Raw genomic sequence first — 12,957 nt, forward strand, 5'->3', positions numbered from 1 at the left:
CATAATATATATACTATATATAGTATATTCGATATGTGGCGTCAAAATTGCATTGTAAATGTGAGAAAATAAGCTTGTTGTTTGCCTTGTCGGTCTTGTAAACACGTTTGTCCAACATTTCGATTTCAATTAATTGATTTCTCTCTTTTTTGTTGGGTGATTTTCCACTCAAATAGGCATTTATTTCATTTCTAAAGCCATTGAGGCTTGAAATTATCTACTTAAATTTGATTTGTTTTTATTTTTGTTAATTAAATTCATATATTCAATCAGCTTAGGCACTTAATTATCCATAAAAGTCGTCTGGGAATTTATATTTTCCCAATTTATTCATTTCCTCGGGATATTACATCGAAGTCTTGTCCCTTCCAACCACTTTGTTTATTTATTTGAATCAATCATTTAAATACAAATATCAAATAATGCTAAATTGCCTTTTCCTGGGCATTATTATTTTAATTAGAAACCAAAGTTAAATTTGCATTCAATTTATGCTTGCGCACTTTCAATTAAATGCCAACACGGCGTATGAGTAATTTCTGGATGTGTGTGTGTTGAGTTAATATTACGCATACGCCGTGTGGTCTGCAAACTAAATTTTCAACAAAAATTGCCAAAGGGCTGTGATAATTTGGTTAGAAAGTGCCAAGTGTAGGGGAAGTCATAGCTCTTTAATGGGTTAAGTTTATATTTTGGGGGATTTTGGGGGATCATGCATGTCCGCATGTCCGCGTGTCCGTTTGTCCGCTATTTTCTGAAGAAATTACTTATTACTATCTATAAAAGTTTAAAATCTCTTACTTTACTAATACACGTTTCTTATTTTCTTATTTTTAATAATATCCAGTGTTTAGTTTTTATTTAAAATTAAAATAAACTTCTCCGCGTGTCCGTTTGTCCGCTGTTTTCAGAATAAATTGTTAATGGCTTACTAATTACAAGTTTTAAATCTCCTATTTTACTTAATTACTGTAATATTTTAAATAATAATCAGTTTCTAGCTTTGATTTTAAAGAAAAATGCCCTGTTCGTGTGTCCGCGTGTCCTTTTGTCCGCCATTTTGTAAGTAAAATACTAATAATTTACCATAAAAGTTTAAAATCTTTTACTTTTCTAATAAAAATGATTAGTTTTTATTTATTTTCTTATTTTTAATAAATTGTATCTGCTAGTTTTGATTTAAAAATAAAATCAACCTGTCCGCGTGTCCGTGAGTCCGTTTGTCCGTCAATTTGTAAACAAACTACCTGCTAACTGTTCCAGCTATTACTCCCCCACTTTAAACACTAACTTTTGTTAACTTTTCTATTATTTAACAATTTTGAAACTCCGAAAAGCACTAGATTTTTATTAAATGCGAAAAAGTATAAAGTGGGGAAGCTCTAAACGGTTATCGTTTATCAAAAAATAACTTTTATTTTTTTTCTATTTTTCGCGGCAACTATCTCTCTCTCGACGGCGATTAAGTGAGTGTGGCATCACCTTGCCCTGATCCTGCCCCATGCAATCTGCAACCTGCAACCTACCGCACATGCCACATGTGGCAAGTGGGTGGCACTTTGCATTTTATTGCCACTACCAGTTAACGGCTTGTCGTATTAATAAATGTTTATGTGTGTGTGGGTGTCTGTGTGGCATAATGAGCATCGAAATCGCTTTGTAAAGCACTTGTAATTATTTCTCATTCGATATTAATGCGCCCCGAAGTAGACTGCACTTTTCCGGCTCGCCATTTTCCACTAAACGTGCCGCAAAAAAAAATTCCATTTAATTGAGGTTTATGCCACACACTAAGTGCAACCTCCTATAGAGTGTCCTGCGGCCTGTGCGTCCTTTGGGTGAAAGTGGCTTTGGCTTTGGTGAAAGTAATTTAATTATGAAAAATTGGATTAGCTTTTGTCCTTTTGTGAGAAAAATAAAGCGGTAAAACTTATATGACCTTTTTTTTGTAGTCTACTTTTTTGGGCTCAGTTGATATTAAAAAGATTTAGCTTTTTAATGCATTTTAATAGCACATTGGTTTTGTGTCTTAATTTATGGCATTTTAAAATGCAATTTACAGTCTCTACAGATAAAGGACTCAAGGTCTCAAGGACTCAAGGACTCGAGAGTCCAGAGTCCAGAGTGAGAGATTGTGTCAGAAACTATTATGCACTTCCTGTCACACGAAAACTTCAGCAATCAAATGCCAAGAACTTGTTGTTTTTCGGGGCTATGTGGCATTGTCCTTGGCAGAACAGTCCCCGAAGCTCTCCTTGGTCCTTTTGTTTGTTTATCTCACATCTCTTTCACTCTTAGTGTCCTGTCCTGACCACCTTTTGTTTGTTTGTTTGTTTGTTGGCCTCCCAGGCTCTTTCTCTCTCTCTGGCTTACTTTAATTGTTAATTTGGCTTATAGTCCTTCCTCCCCCCCATCTCTGTCTCTTGACCACAAATCATATTTTATCAGAAAACCCCCTCAAGAGTGTCCTGTCGCCAGGGGAGGACTCACTTAAGGTGTTTCCACTGCCGCAGTCATTTTGCGGCCAGGATGAGTAAATTTCATTAAAAGCAAATTGCCAAAATTATTATTTAATTAATGCAGAGCCAGCTGTGATTCGTCCTGCCAATAAAGGACTCTACTAGACAGCCATATGGCTAGTCTGATTTGAAGGTGGATCGAATTAAGGACTAAAGAAGGGTCTTCCTTGAAACAATTTCTGGCTATTAAGAGGGATTTTTTAAAGAGGTTTTAAGAGGTTAAGTTATTAGTTATTATTTTTAATAATTCAGTGACTTAAGTCTTAAAAAATAATTAATAAAAAATAACTAAAGTTTAAAGTTAAAAGAGGTAAGACTTTGTAGAAGAAAAGGATATAGTTTCTCTTTAAATATTATAGTTTAAATTATAGCTAAGTAATAGCTTAAGAGTTAAAAGTACTAGTAATGGTAGCTCTTATTTGCTTAAATATTTATAGACTTCTTAATTAATTAATTAAATATATGAAACTATAATTTATCTATAAACTATAGCTTAACTTTATCAGAAAATGAAACAAAAACCCTCTTAAACTCTTCAGAAACCAGCTGTCTCTTGCCATAATTTGTTTAGAATTTGAGAAGCCTTCTGACCTTTCACCTTTGGAGGTCTGGAAAAAGAGGAGAAGAAAGGCAAAGAAAGCTGAAGAAAGTGTGGGGAAGGATGAGAAGAAAGCACTTGCCGGGCAATAACTCAATGACTAAATCAATTGACGCTCTCGTCCTCCGGCCACTCCGGCTGATGGTCCTGTGAGAGTCCATGGCCAAAAAGGACACACAGCATCTGGCCAAGACTACTACACTCACACCCATAGCTATATGACCTCCTTGAGCCTCTACCTCCTCCATTTCTGGAACATCCTTCGAAGGCTTCAAAACAAAAAGTCAAATTGAATTACTTTTGCAACATGGCAGCCACTCATTGTTGTTCGGAGTCAGTACTATATTGTTGTAGCTCTTGTTGTTGTTGTTGTTGTTGTTGGCTGGCATTATCCTTGTAGTGTTTCCTTACAACAGTGGCAACAGCACCTGCCAGCCTGCCATCCTGCAATCCTGCCACCCAGCCAGCCAGCACAACTTTTCATCCCAGCCACACCTGACACATCCTTCGCATCCTTCGGCTTCCGCTCAACTGAAAAGCTATTGAAAGAAGAGTCCTCCTTTTCGGAGGGATGCGGAGTGCGGGATGGAGGAAGGATTCAGGACATGGCTGGATTGGCCAGGACTTGCGCCAGGACTATCTCCAAGAGGCTGCAGTGCATCCGAGCATCCTGCACTGAGAAAAATAATACTTCTAGAAGACTATAGACTTATAAGATTAAGAAAATTTAAAAAAAAAAATAATTAAAAAATTATAAGTAAATAAATCCTATAAATAAAAACTATGTCATATTTTTTTCCAGTGTCTCAACCTCAGAACACAAATAAAAACACAAAAAAAAAAAAGTATGAAATTTCCCAAAAAAGAAGGGAATTTTTTACGCTTTGTAAGCAAAAGTGTGCGAACTTCCGCCGGAACTTAGACAGAAGGGAAGGATTCTTTTTTTTTTGTTTTTTTTTTTGGTGGAAAACTTGGCAACTCTAGGAGCAGGAGCAGGAGCAGGACATTGGAGGCTCTTAAGCGCCGCGGACAGTGTCCTGGTGGTGGTGCGTAAGTTGCCTGAAAAGCTGTCGCACCTTCCTCCCTCTTCCAACTGCTGCCGCCTTCCTTCGTCCTGCATCCTTCGTCCTTTTGTCTGCGGCTCTATACAATGCAAGTTAATGCAGCCACCAACTCGGGGCAACAGCTGCTCTATTGCCATGCCCCTGCCACCGATTTTTCCCTCCTACTCTCCTTTTTTTTTTGTGGCAGAGTCGAGCGGAGCCGAGCCGCCAACAACTTGTTGGCTGTGTTTCCTGTCAATCAGCCCCACGTCCTTTGGTCCTGCGGCCCTTCTGCTGCCATACCCATTGTTTGTGGCCAGAACATGAAAAATAAAAAAATAAAAATAAAAATAAAAGGAAACACAAAAAGAGACAGAAACGACAACAAAAACAACAGAAAACATAATCTAAATTTTGTAATTGTCCCAGGAAGGACCTCGTTGCCTTTGGCAACCGGAGGACCTCGGATTTTGTTGCCAGTCAGTCATCATTGTCCTGGATCCTGGCTCCTGGCTCCTGACTCTCTCTCTCTGAAGAGTATATTATTTTTTTGGAAAATCTAACATCATAAACAGTAGGTCCTTTAAAAGTAAAAGGTTCTAGGGTATTCCAGAATTCGTCACTGTCTTTCGGCTTGTGCTTTTCGTCCTTTTTTTTTTTTTTGTGTCCTGTATTATTTTTTTGTAATCACTTTAAGAGCAATCCCTCAGGCTTTTCGTCCTGCCATGTTATTCCCTCCTCTAATACAATATCTTCCACTCAATTTGATCCTTAATACCCTCTTTTTTTTTTCATTTAGTCCTGACCTGGCAGGACCTGTAGCAGGACTACACTTTGTATTTATTTAGTTGACTTAATTTTCTTTTATTTCATTTAAATTGAATCTGAAATTCACATCAATTCGTGGCGCAACTTGGCTCCCACAAAAGCCATCCCTGCCCCAACCAGGAGGTATGCCCCCAACCGCACCACAGTGCCCCCAATTCCTGGTGGCATGGTCGTCTGTGTTATCGGTTTGGGGCAATGTTTGTATTTGTCCGGCTCCTCCACCAGCTGGGACATGGCCTGATCCCATCGTGCCACCGCCCTCTCACAGTGGCACAGGTGGTAGTTGTATTGTTGCAACTGCTGTTGCAGATTCAAGTTCCGCTCCGCCATCGAATTCCACATTTTTCCGCTCTCGAAATCCATTTGAATCACTTGTAATTTACTGAAAGCCTTCCCACTGAACTAGAGACTTCTTTTCAAATGGTTACTTTGTTCTGAATTCGATTTATTCTCACAGATAATTTTTTTAAAACTTTATACACCAAATAGAAAATAATTAAAAAATATATAATTTCCAGATCTAGGATATAACACAACGCGATTTCTCTGACTTTCTCACATCCTCTGGCTTAATGTCTCCAGTTTCTTTCTCCAATTTAGCTTTTAATCTCTTTTCTGAATACTTTTCCAAACTAAAATTTCAAAAAATGTTTAAAAATAATTCTATTTTTGAATGAAAACCTTACAATGTTGTTTTGGTCTTAACATCTCCCTCTTGAGGCTCTTCTTGTGGAGTTCCCAGCTCGTCCAGATCGGTACAGAGATCCTTTAGAGTTGCCACAATGTCTGAGAGCTAAAAGAAAGTGATTTTTTTCTCAATAGCGCCCTTCTACACGCTTCTCATGGTGAGTAGCTAAGGATCGAATGGGACCTACCGTCTCTGACATCTTGACTCTCTTCTGCTGATAGTGCTCAAAATCGGCACAATTCTGCATATAAGTGGCATGATAGTTGCGGAATCTGTCACTCCACTTGGCATAGGTCATTTGGAACTCCTCGGACATATGATTCAATTTCCCCTCAACTCGATGGAGGCTCGGACCTGCTGCAACAGTCAGTTCCATGTTAGAACCCATATTTTCCCAGTCTCAACTCTTCACTCTTTCTTTCCGAAATGTTAACGTAACGAAATGAAACTCCCTTCAAGGCTTTCTCTTCTATGTTTGACAGAGGAAGGGTGTGGAATGTGGCATGTGGTATGTGGAAGGACGATTGAAAAGTTTTTCCACTTTTTTATTGTTGGATATTTTTTTTTGAAATGAGGCCAAAGGTCAGGGCATGGACCAGAAGAGCAACTGAATGGCAACTGGGTCAGTGAAATAAATAATGAATATTGTTGCCAACAAACAACAACTCGAGATGTGTTGCAAGTGCAACGCGAGCTAAGCGGCTGCCACATTAAAAGGCCACTCGTTGGGCGCCAAAATAAAAAAAAATGAAATTTTTTTTTTTTATTTAAAACAATGGTTTGGAGAACTTTGACTGGCACGGGGGTTGTGTAGGCTCGAAATCGAAATGCTACTGGCAACAAATGATGAAATGCTAAAAATGGGTGGCAGGCAGGCAGTGTGGCATGGAAGGGCTTGTGTGGCAAAAGGGGCGCCCTGAAGTGGGCGCTTGATTACACTGAAATGCACTCAAAAGTGGCGAACGAAGCGATGCCGCCAGCGAATGCAATCGAACACTGCCACATACACACATACATACTTACATACTTGCAACACATAGATGCCACAACCTCCGTCTCCCTCTCCCTTTGGAAATTCTGTGCCAAAAAGTTCCACAAATTACATTTAAGTGACGCAAAAGTTAAGTGAAACTCATTGCGAAAATCGCGGCTAGATGCAATGTGGCATGACTGTATGTGGCATGGATGGAGGAGCTGTGTTGCAAGCTCCCTGTTGGTGTATATGTGTGTGTGTGTGTTAAGTGCTTTGGCATGCCAAAAGTAGGCACTTGAACTATTTCTATGTTCTCGCCGCACTCTCACTCGCAGTTGTTTATGGCTTAGCCATGTTTCTGAAGGGTTTCTCCCTCGAATCACTTTTAACTACACCCCCAGCTGTAGAGTATATCCCAGGACGGAAATCGACATAATCCATACTCCTTGAAATACTTATTTCTCAACAAGTTGCAAGCTCCAGTCTTCCAGACTCCCAGACTGCCAAGAACAATTACCAAACTATCTAGTCTAGTTGGAAAATAAAAAGAAACAATAACCAAGTAGGCTTCCCCTTTTCTGGCATTTCTCTAAAGACTAAAATCCCAGTCACATCTTGTTGTAGTATCCTTTGAAGTATTTTTGATTTGTAAATAATTTATTAAAACCCTCTGAGAGCCAATGGCACCTCGTGTTCCCTATACGTGGCGTTTGCCAGACTTTCCCGGCGATGGCAGTGACCTGAAGTGGATCGATCCCAGCCTGCTGGTCATCTGCCAGAATGGTAATGTGGAAGCCGCTGTCCAGCCCCTGTTGCAGACTCTCAAGCAACCGTTTGCCCCACGTCTGGTGGCCAGTGTCTTCTGTCATGAGACGATGCGGGAGCCTTTTAAGAAACAGGTTGTGGCTTCCATGGAGCTACTGCATCGTCATGCTGGGAATCATTCGCAGTATAAGAAGGCCTGCCGGATGATCGAATGCCTGAACGCGGAGATCATCTGTATTTTGTATCCGGACTTCATTGGCTTCCATTGGCAGCGGGCCGCCAGTTCGCCGGTCATCGTCTGTGAGTTCGACCATAGCTTCTTTGGCGGCAAGAAACCCACCTCGATCGTAACTCTCCACACTTTTCGTAATGTCCAGGAGCTACCGGGTCTTATGGCCCGGGAACGTATACCGTTCGTAAGTGCCGCCGTCTGGTGTCCCAAAATGTCGGCCGCTTACGAGACGGCTTTCAAACTCGGCTTGGACGTGGTCTACATCAATTGTGATTCGATACCGTTGGGACCGATCATGGAGTTCTTTTTGGCCAAGCAGCCGCACGTTATCCTGGCCAATTACCATCACTATGAGGTGGTGCGTCATGGGGACAACCACCGACTCATCGTCTTTCCGGCCGTTGTCCTTTGGCGACCGCCCGAGCCACAGCCGCCCCAGCAGCCACAGCTGCCAGAACCACCCACAAAGGAAAAGACAGACCAGGACAAGGGTGAACAAATTCCAGAGTCCTAGACCCGAGTGTGAATAAAATTTTGTATTATTTTTGATGAGTTCTTAGCTAACCTGGGAGCTCTCCAGGGGTTCTGATAGTGAGGGGTGTCTATTTTTGTAACTATTGTCTCAAAGGCTCTTCAAGTACCGGGTATCTCATCTATTAGCTCTCAGAAGTTATGGAAGACTCTACAAGAGCCGGGTTTATATTCTGAAGCTATGAAAGACTCTCTGAAGCTATGAAAGACTCTAGGAGATACTGATATCTATTTTCGAAGGTCTCAGAGGCTCTAGAAGTACCGGGTATCTATTCTGTTAGCTTTTAGAGGCTCTACAAGTATCGGGTATCTATTTTGTCACCTAGAAGAAAGTAGGTATGAGAGCCTCTGGAAGTACCTCATATCCATTCTTTTAGTTTCTTAGGAACTATAAGAGACTGAAGTACCAGAAATTAACTCTGTTACCTCTCCGAGTCTCTAAAACTAGAGGATATCTAGTGTGTTAGCTCTCAGAAACCTCTAAAACTACTGAGTATCCCAAGTCCTCAAAAAACCCGAATGAAATCCCAAAATTCCAGTGTCGGAAGCAAACTGGATTTTCGGGAGATTACAATTCGTTAGGACTGATTTGGTTCTAAGTTTCTCTTCTCGTTTCAGGGGGCAGGACAGCAAGTGTGTGTGTGTTGTGTCCCTCCGGTTGTGGCATTAACAACTCAATCCCTTTCGAGGAATCTAACATATCCTGGCATCGACCAGTCAGCGCCCTGCTACTACCCGTTGCCTTCCCTTTCGCCTAGGATATCAATTCCCTGGCAAGGAAATGAACACCGACTGGTCGTCCTGGTCTCGTTTTGCGTTCGAGTCCCGTTTTTCGCCGTAGCATGCCCCATCCATCAGTGCCACTTGGCGATGTATAGATGGAGACATCGTCTCTGGTTTGTGCCTGGCTTCACTTGTGTTTTAGCCTCATTTGCCACATGGCTTCTAACAGAGCTTGGCTCTCATACCCCACAATGGTATTCCCATTTCTCTGCCTTGTGGCTTTGCCTCACTAATGATGCATTCTCACTTGCAACACACACAGCACATGCAACACTGCAGCAACAGCAACAGCAACACCAGTAGCAGCCACAGCCACAGTTTGGAGACCGAAATTGCGCCCCAGTTCACTCGAGTAAAATGCAACTCCCATCTCCTGACACCCGAATCTGAAATCCTTAATCCTGTATCCTGAATCCTCAATTCCGACTTGTGCAGCACACTTTTTAGCACTCGTGGGAGCAGCCAACCCAAGGCAGTCATCCATGTGCCACATGCCACATGCAACAGCACTCTCTGAAAAGTGCTTTCTATCTATTCCTATCCCAGCCACTGCCACCAAATATTTAAGATTTTAAATTAAAAATTGGAAGAGGATTGGAGGTTCTTGCTTTAAATGTGAAGAGTTTTGGTCTAAAATTCTTTAAAAAATAGGCTTAGATTTTAATTAAAATTAAGTTACTATTTAAGAAGTGATTAAGAAGAACCTAACACCTATACTTTCCACTTAAAAATTAAGTTAATTGAATATTTTTTATCTTAAACCAATTATCTTAACATAATTCCACAATGCCTTGTTTTTTTGCAATAAAGGAGGCTGGCTTGTTGGCTTGCTGGCTTGTCCTTTTAAAATGTCCTGGAATCCTTTTCCAGGACACACCGTCGGCCCTGTTAATTGGGCTTCGTTGTGTGGAGGATGATGCCAGCAGGAATATGCTCTCTTTATGCCTCTTTTGTGTGGCAATGTTGTGTTGCGGTTTGTTATTTTTTTGTGCCTTGTTTTTCTGTTTTTTTTTTTTTTTTTTGTGAAACAGGACACTCGATAAACACGTTGCGCAAAGAAAGCGTTGCATAAATTAAGCCTTAATATCCTGACCTCATCGATGGCAGTGTGCCTGTGCAAATGCCGATATCAGGATACCAGGATACCAGGACCAGAGCTTTTGTTAACAAACCTCCTCCCCCTCCTCCTCCTCCTCCTCCTCCTCCTGTCAGCAAATTGCAATTTTCAGAGACCAAAAAGGAGGAGGAACTTTCCAAATCCAACTCCAAATCCAAATCGAAAATCGTTCAATTTTTCAAACTCCGACAAATGAATATTTGAGGCTGAAAAAGTGAAAAAAAAGTGGAAAATGGGCAGAAAAATTGGCAGAAAGAAGGAAGAGATATGCTAGATGGTAGATGGGTACTGAAGTCCTGGAGTCCTGGTCAGTGTCCTGGCCAAGTGAAAAGTGGCAAGTGTTAAGATTTACGAGCAAATCCCAACTTGGCTTCGTTTTTGTGCCATTTTCAATGCCAGCGCCAGAGAAATTCTTGGCAAATTGACTTTTGCCTTTAAACTGGTTAGCACTTTTCAGTTTTGAAGGCTCCAAGGACCTTCCAAGGGAGGTTTTTCTTCAAAAAAAAAAAAAACAAAAAACTTCCTAACAAAGACTAAGTTTAAAAATGTTTAGAAAATAAACCGTACCAGGAAATCTCTTGAAAACTTCTAAATATTTAAATTAAATCTTAAATAATCTTTATAAAATATTTTGCTAACTTTAAAAATTTTAGTAACTTTTCTTTTTTTTTTTAATTAAATCTTAAACTAAAACCTGATGACTTAACCCACTTGTCTGACTTTTAACCTTCGGCTTGCCGAGTGGCTTGTATCCTTTTTGCACCTCCTCAGCAATGATAACCGTGAGTGCCGAAGGCCAATCAATAGACGTTGTAACACTTCATCTCTGGCCAGGACCTGGCAGGTAGTCCTGCGATACCCCAGGGTTGCCAGGCAATAAATTAACAGAAAAAGCAAAAACACACACATACCAACACCGACACCGAAAAACCAAACTAAATTAAAATTTTCCACAAGGATGTGAAGGACCTGTTATCATGGAAATCCTGCCCAGGACCTTGCTAACAAAAAAAGAAAGAGAGAGAGAGAGATAGGGAGAGAGGGAGAGAGGGAGAGGAGGAGGAAATAAAAAATGAAACACGAAATGACACAAAGAATTTATCAAACATCCGCTTCCGGCGAAATGGCAACGAGGAGGCGTTGAGAGGGGGGCAGGGGGTCAGAGGGGAGTTGTGGGGGGGGGGGGGGGTGTGGTATAAAAAGATAGAGATAGATAGAGAGTGAGAGTAAGAGAAAGAGACAGGAAGAGACAAGCAAATTGTTTATTGTTTCATAATTGAAGCCAAGAGGTCCTGTGACGTGTCCTGCGCCTCCTAGCCACGCCCACAATAGACTATTATTTATTTTTATTATTTTTTATTGGTAATATATTGTTTTTTTTTTTAATACGCCTCTTGAAACTCTTTAAAATAAAACTTTTATTTCCTTAAAAAAAAACATAGCATACTTTTTTGGGCTATTTTCTAAAAACTCCTTTTTAAGTCACAAATCCTTTAAATAGGACTCTTAAATAGATCTTTTATAAACCAAAAATATTTGTTATATCAAATTTATAATCTTTTTATTTTTTCCAATTTTTTTTTCACTTTTTTAAATATCTTTTTTTTCACAAAAAACAATTCCACGAGGCACATTCCTGGAATTTCGACCAACTTAAAAGCCAAACAAAGTTTATCCCTCCCCCCGACCCCTGCCCCTTAGTCAATTTGGCAGATTATCTGATGGAACACCCCCCTCTATTTTTTAGGGGGGGAGGCAACTTTGTTAATTGCCTCAATGCAAATAAATTCCAAAATAAAAAACAAGAGAGAGAAAAATAAAAATGCAAAACAAAAAAGCAATTTTATCAGGAGGTGGATTGAAAATGAAGCCTGAAGGTCCTGGCCACGTGTGGCAGACATGCCTCAGATGGCTAAGGATTCTGTTGGCCATCAATTTCTGTCTAAGCAGGTCCACCATGCCACAGAGGGTGGTGGCAAGGTCGAAACAAAAACTTCATTAAGCACCGAGGTGTTTCAACAATAACATTTATTCTCATTCCTCCCACCAAATACACACCTACACACACGCATATCCTGGGGGGGAAAGATTTATAAGCATTTTACACCTGTGGCAGCATCTTTTTAGGCTTGCAACAAATGGTGGCACACACACACACCCCACCCCACATGTCTTGTGCGTGCAAACAAGCTGAAAATTCATTAAACTCGAGCCATAAATTCTTTTAATTGTTTTCTTTCAAGTTTCTTATCTGTTTTTCTTTTTTTATTTATTTATTCTTTAATTTATTTCTTATATCATTAATTCTTTTGGACAGTTGGATCATTAATACTTAAGGAATATAATTTATAAATTATATATTATATCTATAAAGTAGTCTCCTTCCAGTCGACTTGTCAAGGAAACTCAACTAATGGATTTCCACTTTCAGGTGTCTACGGCATCGACTTGTTTCATGTTGTAATTCGAGGACTTTCGGTAAGTTTACCCCAAAGGATAACCAAAAAAAAAAACACAAAACAAAAAAGGATAAACAAGAATTGTTGCCAAAAAAAGAAAAACCAAAGAGGAAGGATAACCAAACCGAGATTGTCCTGAGAAACTGCAACAGAAAGTTTCGATTTGGTTCTTTGGGGTCAGTCCTTTTAGTCCTTTTAAGGGGAAAAGGGCTGGCAGAGAGGATTTTCTGAAACAACAAGAGGACAAGAGAGGTCCTTTTATCGCAAAATGCACAAACTTTGTTAACTGAAATGGAAAATTTGAGAGCCAGGACTCGAACAAGGATATGGAATTTTTAATTACAAACAGGGAGAGAATAAATAGTACTCAATACTGATGCTCTATGCTGATCCTTGCTAGCTGGAATTGGCCAGACTGTCT

General features: G+C 40.1%; 3 protein-coding genes across 11 annotated transcripts in view; 2 read left to right on the top strand and 1 right to left on the bottom strand.

The window, feature by feature from the left end:
• Positions 1 to 12,957, top strand: part of LOC6504118 — an 86,613-nt gene that overhangs the window by 46,052 nt on the left and 27,604 nt on the right. For all 9 annotated transcript variants that reach the window (XM_044716743.1, XM_044716746.1, XM_044716745.1 and 6 more), the window contains exon 3: positions 12,509 to 12,555. The gene's annotated coding sequence lies outside the window, so the exon portion shown is untranslated. The remainder of the gene's footprint in view (positions 1 to 12,508; positions 12,556 to 12,957) is intronic.
• On the bottom strand, positions 5,413 to 6,163 carry LOC6503521. Its single transcript, XM_001964182.4, has 3 exons — positions 5,864 to 6,163; positions 5,675 to 5,781; positions 5,413 to 5,620 (listed from the first exon to the last, which is right to left on the bottom strand). The coding sequence occupies exons 1-3, from the start codon at positions 6,062 to 6,064 to the stop codon at positions 5,509 to 5,511; spliced, it is 420 nt and encodes a 139-aa protein (XP_001964218.2). The 5' UTR covers positions 6,065 to 6,163; the 3' UTR covers positions 5,413 to 5,508.
• On the top strand, positions 7,220 to 8,193 carry LOC6504117. The gene has a single exon (XM_001964183.4). The coding sequence runs from the start codon at positions 7,330 to 7,332 to the stop codon at positions 8,158 to 8,160; it is 831 nt and encodes a 276-aa protein (XP_001964219.1). The 5' UTR covers positions 7,220 to 7,329; the 3' UTR covers positions 8,161 to 8,193.

This window comes from Drosophila ananassae, chromosome XL (assembly GCF_017639315.1).
Source record: "Drosophila ananassae strain 14024-0371.13 chromosome XL, ASM1763931v2, whole genome shotgun sequence".
NCBI lineage: Eukaryota > Metazoa > Arthropoda > Insecta > Diptera > Drosophilidae > Drosophila > Drosophila ananassae.

What these genes read in the sequence shown, in the direction of transcription:
- LOC6503521 (XM_001964182.4), bottom strand. Translation starts at nt 6,064, where the DNA reads ATGGGTTCTAACATGGAACTGACTGTTGCAGCAGGTCCGAGCCTCCAT. An exon ending in GAGTCAAGATGTCAGAGACG is followed by an intron (nt 5,782 to 5,863) that starts GTAGGTCCCATT and finishes ACTTTCTTTTAG; the next exon opens with CTCTCAGACATTGTGGCAAC. An exon ending in GTTAAGACCAAAACAACATT is followed by an intron (nt 5,621 to 5,674) that starts GTAAGGTTTTCA and finishes TTGAAATTTTAG; the next exon opens with TTTGGAAAAGTATTCAGAAA.
- LOC6504117 (XM_001964183.4), top strand. Translation starts at nt 7,330, where the DNA reads ATGGCACCTCGTGTTCCCTATACGTGGCGTTTGCCAGACTTTCCCGGC.